Below are 19490 nucleotides of genomic sequence, written 5' to 3'. Positions count from 1 at the left end.
TATACACTGAAGGCACATAGGAAACCAACTAAGCTCCTGCAAATTACACACGGTAACAAGTTAGCGTATACACACTACGGCGTGGAAAGATCCGATCAGTTCTGAAAGGAACAACTCCATTACGGATGGTTGATCATCTACAATGAAGCAATAAATTCAAGGATAAGATTCACCATCTGTGCATCATAAGCAGGGCCTTCCATTTGGAAGTGGCTTGCTCCTTCAATCAGGTGCGTTTCAACACGACCGGCTGCAGAACTTAGCTTGTTCTGTAACTGCTTCACGCTCGTGAACCCATCCTGAGTCCCCATTACGAAGAGTTTGGGTTTTGAGGATTGTAGTACGGCTTTGTGGTGTCTCCCGAAAAGGATTGAGGCAAGCATGCCGAAAGGATACCCCAGACTAACATAGCCCACAACTTGTTCTATCTGATCTACTGCGGAGCCTGCAATTGGAGCACCTACACCATTACACCAGACGAAATTTTTTGATTATACATACAAGGAAATTATGTTACCCCTGACTCGTATGATCGTTAAACTAACAAAACTGACAGGACTACGAATAACATCTTATATTTACCGACCAAGCCTACAATGATGCTACGCAGTTCATACCAGAAAGATCCTAGATCATGCTTCATAGTTTATGGCAAGATTATTTGCAGAAAAACCATCAATTTAAAACTGTTTGACCTCAGGACTTTACTTATGTCCTCCTATTTATGTTCATATTGGAATTACTGGAGACCATAAACAATTCACCGATTACCAAAAATCGCAATTTGGAATCAGAACCAACAGAGAGTTATGTAAGTGAAGGAGCAGCAGTGCGAGGCTGTAGTAATAGACCTATCCAAAACGTTCATCAATTTACAGAGCAATTCGAAATTATAACGCTACTGTATTTTATCGAATCACAGCTCAACTACTTCTGTAATTAAGCAAATTGGATAATGAGTTTATCACAAAGTCACTAGACCACAATTAGTAGAAACTTAGGCTCTTATGATCATTTATCATTTCTTACAACACATACAGTTGCCGGCTGACCTAGAGAAACCTATCATAGTTGCACATAACATTCTTCACCACAGTTCCATTTGCTTTGAATGTGATCAAAATCCCAACTTTTGAATGATCGAAATACAGTTTGATCAGCAACACGAAACTCAGAAATACTCCAAAGAACATTACCAAATGAAATCCCAACTTCATGTTCATCACTTAATATGAGAAATCTAACATTACAAAACGAAATCCAAGCCTCAAACAATCAATTCTCCTTGAAATCCAAAGCCTACTTTAATTTTTCGCCGATGCTTCCAAAATTAATTAGTTGGTATCTAAATAAATTCTGATCACTTCTGCAAACTAATATTCAAATTACAGATCCACAAACCAATTCACCAAACAATAAAAGAGGCAATCTTTTAACCACCAAAAACTAAAACACAATCCACAGATCCACAAAATCATCAACCTAAACCAATTAAACAAGGAATCCATCAACTACTTACATGTAAACAACCCATTTAATTTATAACCAACATGCTTAATCCAATAAAAATTGTAGAAACATATTCTATAAGTGCAGAAAAACTTAAAAATATTTATACCTGCAGAAGAACCCACCAACAAAATCCTGTCAGCAGATAGATTCTCACAAACCCATTTGCACACAGAAATCACATCCTTAATTTCTGCAAACCCAGTGAGAGAAGCCCTCCCTGTTGACCTCCCAACCCCTCTCATGTCAAAGGTCAAAGCTTTATAACCTCTGTCTGCCAACCCAGCTGCTATTCCTCTCAACAGGCCTTGGCAGCCGCCAAGGACGGAGTATGGGTGCACCAGAACCACCGCAGGGCTGCCCTCCTTGATGTCTTCTTCTTCTCTGGGTTTGAAGAGCCGAGTGCTGAGCTTGACTACATCGCTGGTCTCAACTGTGCAGGACTCCACCGTACAGTTTGACATCCAGGATGGAGAGACAGAGAGAGAGAGAGAGCAAGAAAGAAAATGGAGAGAGGAGGAGGTGACTGCTATCAAGTTGGTTGGGCAATGTAGAATGGAAGTTGTTGGGCTAGCTAGTGAGAAAACTGGTAGCCCCTACACTAGACATGGGATTGGGATTGGGCTTAAACTAACCGAAAACTAACTTAACGATTATGTGTGTGTTTGGACCCGATTTTACATCATCGGTCCAAGTGATCAAGACCAAAGAAAGAGTATAGCTCCTAACTGTTGGATGAAAAAGTGAAGATAATTTTGTTATTATTAAGGGATAATGTTATGGTTTTTATCATAATAATTATCTTTTAATATGAATTATCTTCAAATTTTCTTATACAGAATAAATAGGACGCAAATTATATCTCCAACTTGGAAGCGAGCTTGCAGTTCAATTTGATTTGGGATTCTCGGCATTTAGACGTACGCTTGGAGTCGGATAACCATGCATGAAGGTTATCTTTTTGTTACTGGTAATATTTGATGATCACAAAAAGATAATGGTGCGGCATATACCAAGTTGGGATGATTATTAGCACATAAATTTATGCTAATAATTAGCATATTCTTCAGGGACAAGCACGGCATGGCTCAAACATTGCATGTACTTGGACGTGAAGAAGAGTGTAAACATTGCATGGTTGTTTCAGGATGGCTACTAGAAGAGTTTCAGTCGCGTAGAAATTGATCTAACACATGGCTATCATAAGTAGCAAACAACGATCAGGGTTAGCATCAAATCCAGTGGCCAACTTAAGGATGATTATCATGAATTTTCGAATGAGGGGATTATCTCCAAGAGAGTTCTATTTGTGGTAAGCAAAGAATACTTCACGGAAAGCACATGCATATCCAGTCCTATAAATACAAGACGATATACAATGAGAAAGGGACCTCTAACTCAACACACAACTGCCCTGCGCAAAATCTCTCAAACGCTTTGAGATTTTTTATTTTCTTTTTCAGCCGACACATCTTCAGTTTGGATAAACAACACTGTAAAGGCAACCAGCGAACATCTTCAGTTTGGATAAACAACACTGTTGCCGTAGAATCAGTTGACTAAGGAGCATCTTCAGTTTGGATAAACAGCACTGCGCCGAGGCTGACTGGTTACCTATCCAAGTCTCGATCAAGAAGGGTTTCCAAATCCTTATTGGTAGAGGTCATCTTCTTAGTCGTCTTGGCTAAGTGAGGTGTTACAAGTTACTACATTCGGCACATCGAAAGCCGAATTTGATATAGAACTTTGCAGAACTAGCAGCCTTGTCTTCAGGCTCGAGAATCCGAAGGCCGAGATGTGTTCCTTCCTTGGCCGCAGTTGCAAGATCAAGAAGTCAGCAACGCGTTTAACACAACACCAACAAATTTTACTCCTCGACCGATGAGCTGGCACGCCCCGTATACAATTGAAGGATGTAGTTAGCTCATTAGTTACTCGGCTTGCGTGCCACGTAGGTTTTTGTAATTTTTAAGGTCAACAGTGTGTTAGAGCATATTACTGTTTTTGGGTGGATCCATTTCTTTATTTGTCAGTAAGTAATTTCCTCCTTAAATATAAAAGAATATTTTTGCTCATCACATGATGATGATGCTTATCACTCTACCACCGTTGGATGAATTTAAACTTCAAAACTTGTGTAGTGGAGAAACACAAATCTCAAAATTCAAACTCATTCAATGATAATAATTAGGGTGGTGAACATTATCACCATTGGAGGGTGATAGAGCAAAAATGCACCCAAATCTAAAGAGTTATTTCTCGTTACAATTGTAGTTTGACATGTGTACATTTTTTTCTTTTGTAGTTTTAAGGAGTTACTTTTATATACTTGCTAGATGATGATTTACAGTAAAGGAAGGATGATTTTCTTACATGTAAGGAGCAAAGTAATGTCTTTAGTTGTCACTGTCGAGACATTTTTCTAACTATGGATATTCCCTATAAAGGACGTCACGTGATTAACATTCTTTCTTATAGGACAAACATTTCTAGAATATCTCCTCTTATGACCAATTTTAAACTTTAATCTCATTTATTGACATAGTTGATTATTTAAGGGATAGAATTGCCCTTTTAAGCTTTGGATTCTAGATTTTAGAACCCAAGCCTAGAATCTTAGGGCTTGTTTGATTTCTAGATTGACTTAGCTTAGATAATTAATTAGATTTATTGAATTTTAAATGAAAATAAGGATATCAACTTGCATATTTTGTCAAAGTGAAGATAAGAAGATAGAGAAGTCATGAAGAGAACTTGTCCCTCTCAATCCTACTATTTTTGTGGGGATTAGGAGGGAGAAGTATTCTTCTTTCTCATCTTCTACCTTTACTTAGACAAAATGTGCAAGTTGACATTCATATTTTCATCCATTATTCATTGAATTTAATGAGTTGTCCAAGTGAAGCCAAACATAAACATCAAAGGAGGCCTTAAGGTTTAAGATCTAGACGTATGCTTGGAGTCGGATAACCATGCATGAAGGTTACCTTTTTGTTAATGGTAATATTTGATGATCACAAAAAGATAATGGTGCGGCATATACCGAGTTGGGATGATTATTAGCACATAAATTTATGCTAATAATTAGCATATTCTTTAGGGACAAACATGGCATGGCTTAAACATTGCATGTACTTGGACGTGAATAAGGGTGTAAACATTGCATGGTTGTTTCAGGATGCTACGGGAAGAGTTTCAGTCGCGTATAAATTGATATGATGCATGGCTATCATGAGTAGCAGACAACGATCAGGGTTAGCATCAAATCCAGTGGCCAATTTAAGGATGATTATCATGAATTTTCGAATAAGGGGATTATCTCCAAGAGAGTTCTATTTGTGGTCAGTAAAGAATACTTCACAGAAAGCAAATGCATATCCAGTCCTATAAATACAAGACGATATACAATGAGAAAGGGACCTCCAACTCAACACACAACTGCCCTGCGCAAAACCTCTTAAACACTTTGAGATTTTTTATTTTCTTTTTCTGACGACACATCTTCAGTTTGGATAAACAGCAGTGTGAAGGCAATCGGCGAACATCTTCAGTTTGGATAAACAACATTGTTGCCGTAGAATCAGTTGACTAAGGAGCACCTTCAGTTTGGATGAACAGCACTGCGCCGAGGCTGACTGGTTACCTATCCAAGTCTCGGTCAAGAAGGGTTTCCAAATCCTTATTAGCAGAGGTCATCTTCTTAGTCGTCTTGGCTAATTGAGGTGTTACAAGTTACTACGTTCAGCATATTGAAAGCCGAATTTGATATTGAACTTTGCAGAACTAGCAGCCTTATCTTTATGCTCGAGAATTCGAAGGCTGAGATGTGTTCCTTCCTCGGCCGCAGTCGCATGATCAAGAAGTCAGCAATGCGTTCAACGCAACACCAACAAATTGTACTCCTCGGCCGAGCTCGGCCGACTAGTTGGCACGTCCCGCATACAATTGAAGGACGTAGTTAGCTCATTAGTTACTCGGCCTGCGCGCCACGTAGGTTTTTGTAATTTTTAGGGTCAATAGTGTGTTAGAGCATATTACTGTTTTTGGGTGGATCCATTTCTTTGTTTGTCAGTAAGTAATTTCCTCCTTAAATATAAAAGAATATTTTTGCTCATCACATGATGATGATGCTTATCACTCTACCACCGTTGGATGAATTTAAACTTCAAAACTTGTGTAGTGGATAAACACAAATCTCAAAATTCAAACCCATTCAATGATCATAATTAGGGTGGTGAACATTATCACCATTGGAGGGTGATAGAGCAAAAGTGCACCTAAATCTAAAAAGTTATTTCTCGTTACAATTGTAGTTTGACATGTGTACATTTTTTTCTTTTGTAGTTTTAAGGAGTTACTTTTATATACTTGCTAGATGATGATTTACAGTAAAGGAAGGATGATTTTCTTACATGTAAGGAGCAAAGTAATGTCTTTAGTTGTCACTGTTGAGACATTTTTCTAACTATGGATATTCCCTATAAAGGACGTCACGTGATTAACATTCTTTCTTATAGGACAAACATTTCTAGAATATCTCCTCTTATGACCAATTTTAAACTTTAATCTCATTTATTGACATAGTTGATTATTTAAGGGATAGAATTGCGCTTTAAGCTTTGGATTCTAGATTTTAGAACCCAAGCCTAGAATCTTAGGGCTCGTTTGATTTCTAGATTGACTTAGCTTAGATAATTCATTAGATTTATTGAATTTTAAATGAAAATAAGGTTATCAACTTGCATATTTTGTCAAAGTGGAGATAAGAAGATAGAGAAGTCATGAAGAGAACTTGCCCCTCTCAATCCTACTATTTTTGTGGGGATTAGGAGGGAGAAGTATTCTTCTTTCTCATCTTCTACCTTTACTTAGACAAAATGTGCAAGTTGACATTCATATTTTCATCCATTATTCATTGAATTTAATGAGTTGTCCAAGCGAAGCCAAACATAAACATCAAAGGAGGCCTTAAAGTTCAAGATCTAAATGGTGATTCTTATCTTAAGATGATCAACTGTGTTAATAAATAAGATCAAAGCTGAAAAAAAAGAGCAAACATGAAGTTTTCTCAACATATCACCGCCCAAAGAATAACTAGTGGTAATTATTTTGCTTCTTAATTTGGTCACTTGGATTGGCATGATGACAGTGTAGAAAGTTTAAATGCGTTTACACTGAAAAACATGGTCAATAAGACTGGTTTTACGTTCATGACTGGGCATTTTTCTTATGAAGTTGCATCAAACGGATCGTCTAAAGTATATGGTTTCTAATTCAGGTTTTTTGTATGGAAATTAGATTGTTTATGTGCAGTAGCAATATGATTTACGGGAAGAAGGATTCGAACTTGGAAGTAAGGGATGAGGCGGGCACACTATCCGGTTTGTCAAATTAAAATTGGTGTATCACCATAGGACCAAAAATAAATTTGGCCTAATGAATAACAGTAACGAATTAATAGCCTATGCCTAACTAACGGAGATAGTGTTGATTATGAATAATAATAAAGAATTAATAGCCTATGCTTAATTGAGGTTTGCAGATTTTGAGCTGTATGGAAAGTATTAGTCTTCACTGTAGGTTTCATGAATTGCATCCTCTCTACTACTGTGCTAAAGGATCACTTAAAAGGGCTAGTCAATTGTTGTCATCTGAGTTTGTTTGTTATTCTGCTTAGCCTTGTCTTGTAGTGAATGTTGTACTATACTTGCAATAGTTCATACTTCAACAAACTTTGATGGAAAAGTTTTTTTTTTCTTTTTTTGAAATTTACCCAATTTTTATTTACCCAATTTTTATTTCAATCATTTACTTGTGAGACAAGCTAGGCCTAGTAGATCGGTTGAGAAAGTGCATTTAACTTAGGCAAAAACACCTCTTTTTATTTATTTATTTTTATTTGGTTGTATAATGTGTATGTGAGTAGAATATAATAATATCCTTAGGTGAGCGCGACCTTTTGGGTGTTTGATTGCGGGTCTATGAAAATGAACCCCAAAGCTTGTTGGGTGGTTGATTGCGGGTCTATGAAAATGAACCCGAAAGCTTGATTCGACCCCAATCTTTGGTTGGTTAACCACAGCATATTTATTTCTAAATGAATCATCATAATATGTCCTTTAGTTCTTTTCACTTTTAGATAGAACGTGCTGGTTACGTTATTTTTACAATAATCACAAAAATGTAATTCTGTGTATGTTTGTCACATTCAATATGAAAGTTGTAAATACATTTCTACTAAAGTTTTTCTTCTATTGACACATTATTTGATGAATATAATTGATAGAGTCCGACTTTCTTCTAACCCTATTTAACTTTTGTCGGGTAATAGGAGCTTGGATTGGGACAACCCAGATGGCATAAAATGTGCAAAAGAAACCACACCAGTTTAGAACATGACAACCCCGTCGGAAGTGGCCCAAATTATTCGGGAAAAATGCAATTTTTTATTTTGTCATGTTAAGAAAAGTTTTATAAAGCATTTGAAAGTGGTTTTATAGTTTATTAAACCACAAATATACATTTAATAGGGTACTTATGCCGAAAATTGAAAAACAAATGAACAAATATGGTATTGGGGCCCAAAACATTGCCGGAATGGGACTTCTTCCACAAGAATATCAACAAGATTCTTACCTGAACTTTCAAAACCTCATGCATGGTATGGTGCAGGTGAAAAATTAAGATTTTATGAATATTTTTGTAATTTTGCAAAACAACCTAAAAATCATGATGGCTGGCTCACATTTTTCAGAAAAATATAATTTTTTTTTTTTATTTTCAGGAAATATTTCATGTGGTCATTAAGAGATGCTTTGTAAGGTATTTAAAGATGGTTTTACCATTTATTGAGCCACAAATATATATTTAATAGAATATTTTATCTGAAAATTGAAAAATAAATGGAAACAAATAGTAGTGGGTCCGAAAACATTAATGAAACTATACTCTATACTCAAGAATATCAACGAAAAGTTCTACATAAATTTTCAAAACATCACAGTGCATGAAGGTGAAAACATCTAGAGCTTATGATGATTTTTGAATAGTTTTTTAAAACCGCTTAAAAACCATGATGGTTAGACTATTTTTTTGAGAAAAGTGCAATTTTTTATTCTTGCTAAATATTTTCCATCATGTTTAAGGAAAACTTCATAAAAAATTTGAAAGCGGCTTTGCCATTTATTGAGTCACAAATATATATTTAATAGAATATTTTATTTGAAAACTAAAAAAATAAACAGACACAAATAATACTGAGGCCCAAAACATAGCAAGACAGGACTCCAGCTACAAGAATATCAACAAAACGTCTTACATGAACTTTCAAAACGTCATGGTGCAATGAAGGTGAAAACATATAGTATTTATGACCATTTTTTAACACTTTTGCAAAACCGCCTAAAACCATGATAGTTAGCTCACGTTTTTTTTTTTTTTTTCGAAAATGCAAATTTTTATTTTTGCGAACATTATCCATTATGATTAACAGTAACCTTTTAAGGCAATTGAAAGATATTTTACTATTTGTTGAGCCCCAAATGTATTTTTAATGGAATAATTAAGCCAAAAACTGAAAATAAATGGACAAAAATTTTGGGATTGGAATAAGCTAATCCAGGTTGTGGATGTAATTATTGCAAGGAAAATATGTGGTATTCGTTTCTCATTTCGCCCTCAGGCATTGAATTTTCAATGGTCTTCTCATCTGGACTTCTAGTTTGAATACTCATTAGCAACAAACGAATGGACTTCATTTCTTTGTACATATGCATATGTGATCTCGATATGGCTGGCAACTAACCTTCGTTATTTGTAACGTACCAAGTCTCAGAATGGTAGGTGGTCAGTTACAAACATACAAGAGTAGGGAGATATACAAATAACTTGTATGCGAGGAGGAAAAACTAAGCAAGAAAATGGGAACTGAAATTATTCCCACTCATATATTTCTTGTGTGTTTTCCAGGACAGGGACACATAAACCCTATGCTCAGATTAGGCAAACGCCTAGCTGCAAAGGGGTTTTTGGTCAGTTTCTCCACCACTGAAAACTTTGGCAAAGAGATGAGAGCAGCCAACAGTGGCATCAGCGACGAACCCACACCCGTCGGCGATGGTTTTATTAGGTTTGAGTTTTTTGACGACGGTCTTGCAGAACAGGACCATAAACGCACGGACTTCAACTACTATGTGCCACTGCTTGAACTTGTGGGCAAGGATTTGGTAACCCAGATGATCAAACGGCATGCCAATGAAGGTCGTCCAGTTTCATGCCTTGTGAACAACCCATTCATTCCATGGGTTTGTGACATTGGCACTGAGCTTGGAATCCCTTGTGCCACGCTTTGGGTTCAGTCGTGTGCTGTGTTCTCGGCTTATTACCATTATCACAGCAAGACAGTGCCATTTCCGACAGAAACCGAGCCAAACTTGGATGTTCAGCTGCCAAGTATGCCACTTTTGAAGCACGATGAGATACCTAGCTTCTTGCACCCTTCCGACCGATTTCAGGTGAGTGTACACTATACACGGAAATGATCTCTTATACTTATGTTCATGCAGATTGTCAGTCTATACCACAAATTTAGGCAAGAATCAACGTGATCAATGGTTCAAATTCCACGGTCTAGCATCATAACTACCTTGTGCATGGATAAACAGCCAAGGAAGCGATCATTTCCCACTTTATATACTACCAAAACAGTTTCTAAAGTTTTAGAACAGAACTACCATGTTTCATTTGTTCATTGTATTTAGTCTAGCTAATTTGAAACTTACGTTATTCTTTCTACTGTGTTGGGAAAAGGTACCCTGTATGAATTTCCACATAGACCTAAGGGGAAAAAACAGTTGTTACCTTATACTTAGCAAATAATTTTCAGGTTTTTGGGAGGGCTGTTTTAGGCCAGTTCAAGAAGTTATCAAAATCAATGTATGTGTTGATAGACACGTTCCAAGAGCTCGAGCCAGAGGTCATCGAGCACATGTCCCAGTTCTGCATAGTGAAGCCCGTTGGCCCCTTATTCAAGAACCCAAAACCTCCCAAAACAACCATAAGTGGAGACCTAATGAAAGCTGATGATTGTCTTGAGTGGCTCGATTCCAAGCCTCCAACATCTGTTGTATACATCTCTTTTGGTAGTCTTGTGTACTTACAGCAAGAACAAGTTGATGAGATTGCTCATGGATTATTGAGCTCTGGAGTCTCATTTTTATGGGTTATGAAGCCACCCAGCAAAGCGTTTCGACTTGAAGAACATGTTTTACCTGATAAGTTCTTAGAAAAAGTTGGAGATAAAGGAAAAGTGGTGAAATGGAGTCCACAAGAACAGGTTTTAGCTCACCCATCTGTCGCATGTTTTGTAACTCACTGTGGCTGGAACTCTTCAGTTGAAGCACTCACTTCAGGCGTGCCAGTTGTGACATTTCCTCAGTGGGGTGACCAAGTCACCAATGCAAAGTTCTTAGTGGATGTGTTTGGTGTAGGGCTTAGATTGAGCCGTGGGGTGGCTGAGAATAGATTGAGCACGAGAGACGAGGTGGGGAAGTGTTTGTTGGAGGCAACAGTTGGACAGAGGGCAATAGAATTGAAGCAAAACGCATTGAAATGGAAGCTGGCAGCGGAGGCGGCGGTGGCTGAGGGCTGCTCCTCCGATCAGAATCTTCAAGATTTTCTGGATGAGATTAGTAAGACCTGTGCTGCTTAAGAGTAATTTTCATTTTCCAAACCGCTTGTGTGAATTTTGTCTCTCTTAGTACTATAGTTCGGTATTGTTGTAGCTTTTTCAATAAATTAATTGTGTATGCTATGCTTTGAGAATAATTCATTGAAAACTAGATTTAGTAGTTTAGTGTTTGATAATTTGAAATATTAACAGCATTGTGAATCATGAAAAATAGTGTCATGGCATTTGGTATATTTAGGAGCCAAGTTAATTTCTTATCGTCAACTAGCCATAGAATCAGCTAATCATCAATCCATTAGTCAACTAACTTCAATCTAGTAATAATTACCTTAAAAAAAAAAAAGCCTCTGGTAATCAAACGAGAAAACTAACATAGTCAAGCCAAATTTTTTTCTTCCCGAAAGTTCACTTATAGGACAAACACTAGAAATTAGTACCCGCGCGTTACTGCGGGATTACAAATCGTATGAAAAATTATGCTTCAAATATACAAAAGATCGTGTCATATAAAATTAATATCATTTAAAAAAAAATTGGACTATTAACATTAGAAAGGAGTGGTATACCAACCTTTTACCATCTGCACCATAGGCCATTGTTGTGACCAGGAGCATCGTAATCCACCCGGTATCCCATATTGTCGTATAGCCATGCTTTTATTTTTCCATTTACTGATGTTGAAAAGAAAAACTGACAAACAAAGGCATAAGCTGAATTTCAAAACAGAGTAAATAATTCATAGATGGCAAATGAAGAGAGACAAATCAAGGGATTAAAAAAATGATAAGGCGAAGTCCTTACATGGATATTTTCCTTGTTATGAGGGCACACAGAATGCACGGGAGCATCATGACCTTCGAAAGTACCTATAAAACACAAATCAATGTATAAGTTTATCGTGTTTTCTACGACCTATTGTATCACCACTTCTTCAAAACCAACCTTAATGGCCTTATCATCACCGCAAGGTATGGCACAAAGTTGCACAGCCAGGTTGCAGAACGCCAAATCATTAACACTGTCAGAATGAGCATCGATCTAGAAATTGATAGAAGTATTAGAAAAGAGAACAGCAAAATGAAATATACTGAAAAGGTAGAAGATGCAGAACCTACCTCCAAATGCTGGTGAATCTCATTCCCGCCAAAATAAGAATATAATTGGATATGCAACTCCTGTTTGAAAGAACAATTGCCCTTGAAATTTTGTAGAAAAAGCTACCGTGGATCGTATTCAAGCTTACCAAATCGAGAACTTACCAAATAGAGTACCATCGGGCTCCATAATATACGCTTTACTGAGACACATGGATCCTTGATCAGAGTTGCCTGGTCATTAGAATCAAATCGGTTAAGATGATTCCAGTGACATTAAATGTAAATGTCGTCTGTATAATGACTCGGTTGATAAGGGAACATACCTTCAGCATCATTGAACTCGCTCCGATATCCCATACCTGAAAACTTCTCGACATCAATTTGTCCCTAGAACTAACTTCCCACAAACTTATGTCCCCTGCGTTAGTTCCTATTGGTACAAAAAAACCCTTATCAACTTGCTGCTTAAAACAAATACATATAATCTAAGAAGTAGTATTTCTTCTCTTTTGAAGGAAACCTAAGAGAAACCAACCCAGAAGTAGTGTATGCTGAACAGGATGGAAGTCCATGCTTGTGCTTGCGGCTCAAAGTTTTCAGACGCTCAACCACTGATTCGACCACATCACTGATCTCTTGTTGCAACTCAAATGTTCCAAACATTCGAAAAAATTACAAACACATTTTATTCTAACACCAACCAAGGAGTTGTCAGCTCAAACCAGGAAAAAACGAAAAGAGAAAAAACTTACCCAAAAAATAACAGGACCGCCGGAACTGTTGGTAAATCTGCGACTGACCAAGCGAGGATCAAAACCGCAAAATATCCTCTTAGCCAGGAAAACCCAAGCACAGGATCAGTTACAATTCCATCCAAAATTAACCAAAATACAGCAGTTAGAAAATATACCTCATTTGCAGAAAATTAACTTCCCGGTGATGCAAAAACAACCGGTGCTCAAACGGAAAACAAAATCAGAAATAGATCCGACCAAAATCGGTGCAAATCAAACATAAACGAACGCAAAAACCGCAAAATAATGTGGACTTAACGGATTGAAAAACAGCAACCCATATCGGAAAATGCCCAGTTATCACAAATATAACTTATGGAACTCAAAAACTCTAAGAACGAATGACCCAACCCCTCCACTACAGCCGGAAAAGTTTTGGACAATGTAGGAATCGAAGCAAAAACCAAATCCAAGGAAAAGCAAATGGCTTTTCGAATTCGATTTTTTTTTTTTTTTTTTTTTTTTGGAGTTTGGCAGTTGTGATTTGTAGTTTTTAAGAGAAAGAACTGGAAAAATTTCTACTGGGTTGGTTTTTTCAGCAGGAAAGTGAGAGAGAGGAATCGAGATAGTCCCCCACATAAAAATCCAAGACTTTGTACAGAAAGGTTGCAGCTTTACCTTTCTTCAAGAACTACAATTGAAATTGCAACATTTGCATTTGTTTGGTGGTGGGAGTCATTTCTCTGTGCAAGAGTTGCTGAAAATTTACCAAAATTTTAGTAAGATGAAGAACAAAAATAGTAATCACATAACTCAAATTTAAAGCATAGTTTTGTAGCTCCTAAATGTTTCTAAAGAATGCAAACACTCTTGCATATCTCAGGTGGCTGTAACTCATGAATCCAAATCTCATTGAATGAGGCTTAAATTTTCTGAACTAAAAATTTTAGGTTTTAATTAATGATTGGAGATGGTCTAATGAATAACAATAACGAATTAATAGCCTATGCCTAACTGAGATAGTGTTGATCATGAATAATAATAAAGAATTAATAGCCTATGCGTAATTGAGGTTTGCAGATTTTGAGCTGTAGGTTTCATTGGAACATGGCAATAAGCAACAACGCCAACCCCTGATGAATTGGATCCTCTCCACGACTACTGTGGTAGAGGACCACTTGGAAGGGCTAGTCAATTGTTGTCACTTGAGTTTGATTATTATTCTGCTTAGCCTTATCTTGTAGTGAATGTTGTGCTATACTTGCAATAGTTTATACTTCAACAAACTTTGATGGCAACATTTTTTTTGTAATTTACAATTTTTATTTCAATCATTTACTTGTGAGAGAAGCTAGGCCTAGTAGATTGGTTGAGACGGTGCATTTAACTTAGGCGAAAACACCCGTTTTTTGTTTTTGTTTTTTTGTTTTTGTTGTATAATGTGTATGTGAGTAGACTATAATAATATTCTTAGGTGAGAGCAGCCTTTTGGGTGTTTGATTGCGGGTCTATGAAAATGAACCCCAAAGCTTGATTCAACTCCAATCTTTGGTTGGTTAACCACAACATATTTATTTCTAAATGAATCATCATAACATATGTCCTTGAGTTCTTTTTCAGTTTCAAATAAAACGTGTTGGTTACGTTATTTTTAAAATAATCATAAAAATGTAAATCTATGTATGTTTATCACATTCAATATGAAAGTTGTTTTCAGTACATTTCTACTAAACTTTTTCTTCTATTGACACATTATTTGATGAATATAATTGATAGAGTCCGACTTTCTTCCAACCCTATTTAACTTTTGTCGGGTAATAGGAGCTGGGATTGGGACAACCCAGATGGCATAAAATGAGCAAAAGAAACCACACCAGTTTAGAACATGACAACCCCATCGAAAGTGGCCCAAAATTTTTGAGAAAAAAATGTAATTTTTTATTTTTTGCGAAATATTTCTATCATGTTAAGAAAAACTTTATAAAGCATTTGAAAATGATTTTACAGTTTATTAAGCCACAAATATATATTTAATAGAATATTTATGCCGAAAACTAAAAAATAAATGGACAAATATGGTATTGGGGTCCAAAACATTGTCGGAACGGAACTCCATCCACAAGAATATCAACAAAATTCTTACATGAACTTTCAAAACCTCATGGTATGGTGCAGGTGAAAAAATATAGATTTTATGAAGATTTTTGTAATTTTGCAAAACAACCTAATCAAAAATCGTGATGGTTAGCTCACATTTTTCAGAAAAATGTAATTTTTTATTTTTATTTTCGTGTAATATTTCATGTGGTCATTAAGAGATGCTTTGTAAGGCATTTAAAGAGGTTTTACCATTTATTGAACCACAAATGTATATTTAGTAGAATATTTTATTTAAAAATTGAAAAATAAATGGAAACAAATAGTAGTGGTTCCCAAAACATTAACGAAACTATACTCTATATTTAAGAATATCAACGAAAAGTTATACATGAATTTTCAAAACATCACAGTGCATGAAGGTGAAAACATATAGAGCTTATGACGATTTTTGAACAATTTTTTAAAACCGCTTGAAAACCATGATGGTTAGACTATTTTTTTGAGAAAAATTCTGTAACATCTCACATCGCACATGGGAGTTTAAATGTATATTCTCATCCCTACCTAGCACGAGGCCTTTTGGGAGCTCACTGGCTTCGGGTTCCGTAGGAACTCCGAAGTTAAGTGAGAAGGGGGCTAGATAGAGCAATCCCATGATGGGTGACCCACTAGGAAGTTGCTCGTGAGTTCCCGAAAACAAAACCGTGAGGGAATGGTAAGCCCAAAGCGGACAATATCGTGCTACGGTGGTAGAGCGGGCCCGGGAAGTGATCCGTCCTGGGCCGGGATGTGACAAATTCAATTTTTTATTCTTGCTAAATATTTTCCATCATGTTTAAGGAAAACTTTATAAAAAATTTGAAAGCGGATTTGCCATTTATTGAGTCACAAATATATATTTAGTAGAATATTTTATCTGAAAACTGAAAAAATAAATGGATAAAAATAGTAGTGAGGTCTAAAACATTGCGAAACGAAACTCCAACTACAAGAATATCAACACAAGGCCTTATACATGAACTTTCAAGATGGCATGGTGCAGTGAAGGCGAAAAAAATATAGTATTTATGACCATTTTTTAACACTTTGTAACCTACCAAGTCTCAGAATGGTAGGTGGTCAGTTACAAACTTACAAGAGTAGGGAGATATACAAATAACATGTATGCGAGGAGGAAAAACTAAGCAAGAAAATGGGAACTGAAATTATTGTAGAGAAAGACAATATTCCAAAATCCAGAGTATTGCTTCTCAGTTAGTGTAGACTCCACACTAGCCCAAGACTTACAACCAACAGTAAAGAGAAAGAATGGAACTCAACGAAGATGAATCAACTTTCACTAACAAGGAAAATAAGCTTACAAGTTACAACACTCTCACCAAGAGCATGAACAATGCAACCAACAAGAAAGATGAAAAACTAAACTAAAAAAGATAAGCAGCAGCTAGTTATCAATGCAATTAAAAGCTATTGTCTGGAAAGAAAACCAAAACATATAAGAGTGCCTCTGCACCATGAAAACATGCGGGTTCCCAAGACACCCATAATTAAGGAATTAATATAAGTTGTTGGGTATGTGGGAAGTCATTCTAGGAAAACCACTTTAATTTTAACAATTATTCCCACTCATATGGTTCTTGTGTGTTTTCCAGGACAGGGACACATAAACCCTATGCTCAGATTAGGCAAACGCCTAGCTGCAAAGGGGTTTTTGGTCAGCTTCTCCACCACTGAAAACTTTGGCAAAGAGATGAGAGCAGCCAACAGTGGCATCAGTGATGAACCCACACCTGTCGGCGATGGTTTTATCAGGTTCGAGTTTTTTGACGATGGTCTTACAGAACAGGACCCTAAACGCAGGGACTTAGACTACTATATGCCACAGCTTGAACTTGTGGGCAAGGATTTGGTAACCCGGATGATCAAACGGCATGCCAATGAAGGTCGTCCAGTTTCATGCCTTGTGAACAACCCATTCATTCCATGGGTTTGTTAATAATCATAATAGTCGGTTATGCAGTTGTGAGTTTGTTAAGTAGGATTGGGTTTGTTAGAAAGGATGAGTATATGAAAAGGGTAGTATTGTACTTTTGTTGTAGTCAGTTTCTCTACATAAACAAACCTTGTAAGGCAGTGCGGTTTCGGACCAAAACCGAGCCAAATTTGGATGTTCAGCTGCCCGGTATGCCACTTTTGAAGCACGATGAGATACCCAGCTTCTTGCACCCTTCCGACCGATTCCAGGTGAGTGTACACTATACACGGAAATCATCTCTTATACTTGTGTTCATGCAGATTGTCGGTCTATACCACAAATTCAGGTGCGAATCAACGTGATCCATGGTTCAAATTTCGCAATCTAGCATCGTAAGTACGGAAGTACCTTTTGGATGGACAAACAATCCAGGAAGCAATCATTTCCCACTTTATACTGCCACAACAATTTCTAAAACCTTAAAACATAACTACCATGTTTCATTCGTTCATTATATTTAGTCTAAAGCTAATTAGAAACTTGTGTTATCCTTTCTACTATGTTGGGAAAAGGTACCTTGTCTGAATTTCCACATAGTCCTAACTCCTAAGGGGAAAAAAAGTTGATACCTTATAATTAGCAAAATAATTTTCAGGTTTTGGGGAGGGCGATTTTAGGCCAGTTCAAGAAGTTGTCAAAATCAATGTATGTGTTGATAAACACGTTCCAAGAGCTCGAGCCTGAAGTCATCGGGCACATGTCCCAGTTCTGCATGGTGAAGCCCGTTGGCCCCTTATTCAAGAACCCAAAACCTCCCCAAACAACCATAAGTGGAGACCTAATGAAAGCTGATGATTGTCTTGAGTGGCTCGATTCCAAGCCTCCAACATCTGTCGTATATATCTCTTTTCGTAGTGTTGTGTACTTAAAGCAAGAGCAAGTTGATGAGATTGCTCACGGATTATGGGGTCTAATTTTTATGGGTTATGAAGCCACCCATCAAAGAGTATGGATTCGAAGAACACGTTTTACCTGATAAGTTCTTGGAAAAAGTTGGGCATAAAGGAAAATTGATTAAATGGAGTCCACAAGAGCAGGTTTTAGCTCACCCATCTATCGCATGTTTTGTAACTCACCGTGGCTGGAACTCTTCAGTTGAAGCACTCACTTCAGGCGTGCCAGTTGTGACATTTCCTCAGTGGGGTGACCAAGTCACCAATGCAAAGTTCTTAGTGGATGTGTTTGGTGTAGGGCTTAGATTGAGCCGTGAGGCGGCTGAGAATAGATTGAGCATGAGAGACGAGGTAGGGAAGTGTTTGTTGTAGGCAACAGTTGGACAGAAGGCAACAGAATTGAAGCAAAACGCATTGAAATGGAAGCTGGCAGCGGAAGTGGCGGTGGCTGAGGGCGGCTCCTCAGACCAGAATCTTCAAGATTTTCTGGATGAGATTAGTAAGACATATGCTGCTTAGAGTAATTTTCATTTTCCAAACTGCTTGCGTGAATTTCATGTCTCTGTCTTAGTACTGTAGTTTGGTATTGTTGTAACTTTTTATATAAATTAATTGTTTATGCTATGCTTTGAGAATAATTAATGAGTGACTTTGAATGCGGTTCTTATTTATCAACATTTTTTGATTGAAACCTTGTTAGTTTTCAATTTTTTTATTGCAAGTCCTGAAATTAATACAATATTGCATTTCTATGTAGGTTGTTATAATTTTAAATTAAAATTTGATTTATTTAGTTACTTATATTAATAAGATTTTCAATAAAATCCAATTCCATGGTTTCATTTCTCTTTCGCACCTGGGTTCACCACAGGATTTTTGGGAGCTTATGGCTCTTTCATGTTTAAGATCCGCAGATTTACGCAGTTCCAATTCCTAGACAACGTACAAAATCTCTACTTCAGTACTTCTTTAGGGCGAAGAAACAGAACATCCTGTGGTATAGCTCCTTCCTATCCATGGGAGATTTTTCAGAGTTTTTGTATATTTTCCAATAATCGTATTGTGATTTATTATCGTGACATGCATCGGAGAAAGTTGAGTTTCTATCATAAATTGACAATATTGGTTAAAAGTTTAATAACTCATAAGCACATGCAAAGTCCATTCTTTTATCGATATGAGATTCATACTCTCAGCCTCTTCCACATGTGGCGAATTATTAAGTTTAACACATGAATAACACAAATCAGGTGACGCGAAGTACATGTGGCTGTTGGGCTTCACACGAGAGACAATTTGTCCAAATGCTATGAAAAAAGTTGAGGTTTTACTATAAAACCAACTGGTAATATAAGTAGTCTAATTACTTATAAACACATGTAAGATCCCTTATTTTCTCGATGTGGAATTCATACTCTCAACATGCGTTCCAAA

General features: G+C 36.8%; 3 protein-coding genes and 1 pseudogene across 12 annotated transcripts; 2 read left to right on the top strand and 2 right to left on the bottom strand.

Moving 5' to 3' along the window:
* Positions 1-17: 17 nt before the first annotated feature.
* Positions 18-2108, bottom strand: LOC103940752 (uncharacterized protein RP471). 2 transcript variants are annotated; one of them, XM_048569996.1, is made up of 2 exons: positions 1619-2108; positions 18-445 (listed from the first exon to the last, which is right to left on the bottom strand). In XM_048569996.1, the coding sequence occupies exons 1-2, from the start codon at positions 1971-1973 to the stop codon at positions 138-140; spliced, it is 663 nt and encodes a 220-aa protein (XP_048425953.1). In that variant the 5' UTR covers positions 1974-2108; the 3' UTR covers positions 18-137. The 2 variants fall into 2 exon arrangements, with proteins under 2 accessions (XP_048425953.1, XP_009349201.1); XM_009350926.3 differs by having other exon boundaries at positions 18-460; positions 1619-2092.
* Positions 2109-9240: 7132 nt separating this feature from the next.
* Positions 9241-11357, top strand: LOC103954056 (putative UDP-glucose glucosyltransferase). Its single transcript, XM_018649093.2, has 2 exons — positions 9241-10022; positions 10394-11357. The coding sequence occupies exons 1-2, from the start codon at positions 9429-9431 to the stop codon at positions 11216-11218; spliced, it is 1419 nt and encodes a 472-aa protein (XP_018504609.2). The 5' UTR covers positions 9241-9428; the 3' UTR covers positions 11219-11357.
* Positions 9792-14158, bottom strand: LOC103940754 (protein TPR3). 9 transcript variants are annotated; one of them, XR_007253005.1, is made up of 8 exons: positions 12830-14148; positions 12618-12724; positions 12457-12525; positions 12313-12372; positions 12140-12235; positions 11999-12063; positions 11768-11887; positions 9792-10033 (listed from the first exon to the last, which is right to left on the bottom strand). XR_007253005.1 is itself a non-coding variant. In XM_048570039.1 (7 exons), exons 1-7 carry the CDS (start codon positions 12864-12866, stop codon positions 11866-11868), a joined length of 456 nt encoding a protein of 151 aa, XP_048425996.1. In that variant the 5' UTR covers positions 12867-14147; the 3' UTR covers positions 11665-11865. The 9 variants fall into 9 exon arrangements, 8 of the variants coding, with proteins under 8 accessions (XP_048425996.1, XP_048425997.1, XP_048425995.1 ...); XM_048570039.1 differs by lacking the exon at positions 9792-10033 and having other exon boundaries at positions 11665-11887; positions 12830-14147; XM_048570038.1 differs by lacking the exons at positions 9792-10033; positions 11768-11887 and having other exon boundaries at positions 12010-12063; positions 12140-12372; positions 12830-12929; positions 13047-13124; positions 13205-14158.
* A 2967-nt stretch (positions 14159-17125) lies between these two features.
* LOC108867701 lies at positions 17126-18727 on the top strand (annotated as a pseudogene).
* Positions 18728-19490: the final 763 nt, after the last annotated feature.

This window comes from the organism of the source record quoted next, unplaced genomic scaffold, assembly GCF_019419815.1.
Source record: "Pyrus x bretschneideri cultivar Hongxiangsu unplaced genomic scaffold, Pyrus_bretschneideri_v1 Contig51, whole genome shotgun sequence".
NCBI lineage: Eukaryota > Viridiplantae > Streptophyta > Magnoliopsida > Rosales > Rosaceae > Pyrus > Pyrus x bretschneideri.
Note: the sequence above shows the minus strand (reverse complement) of the source record. Positions and strands in the feature narration are given on the sequence as shown.

Bases quoted from the DNA above. Each gene is read 5' to 3' on its own strand.
- LOC103940752 (XM_009350926.3), bottom strand. From the start codon at position 1,973: ATGTCAAACTGTACGGTGGAGTCCTGCACAGTTGAGACCAGCGATGTA. The intron at 461-1,618 runs GTATAAATATTT...GTAATGGTGTAG, and splicing joins GTTGGTGGGTTCTTCTGCAG to GTGCTCCAATTGCAGGCTCC.
- LOC103954056 (XM_018649093.2), top strand. From the start codon at position 9,429: ATGGGAACTGAAATTATTCCCACTCATATATTTCTTGTGTGTTTTCCA. The intron at 10,023-10,393 runs GTGAGTGTACAC...AATAATTTTCAG, and splicing joins ACCCTTCCGACCGATTTCAG to GTTTTTGGGAGGGCTGTTTT.
- LOC103940754 (XM_048570036.1), bottom strand. From the start codon at position 12,866: ATGGACTTCCATCCTGTTCAGCATACACTACTTCTGG. The intron at 12,526-12,617 runs GTATGTTCCCTT...TCTAATGACCAG, and splicing joins CGAGTTCAATGATGCTGAAG to GCAACTCTGATCAAGGATCC. The intron at 12,373-12,456 runs GTAAGTTCTCGA...TCTTTCAAACAG, and splicing joins GCCCGATGGTACTCTATTTG to GAGTTGCATATCCAATTATA.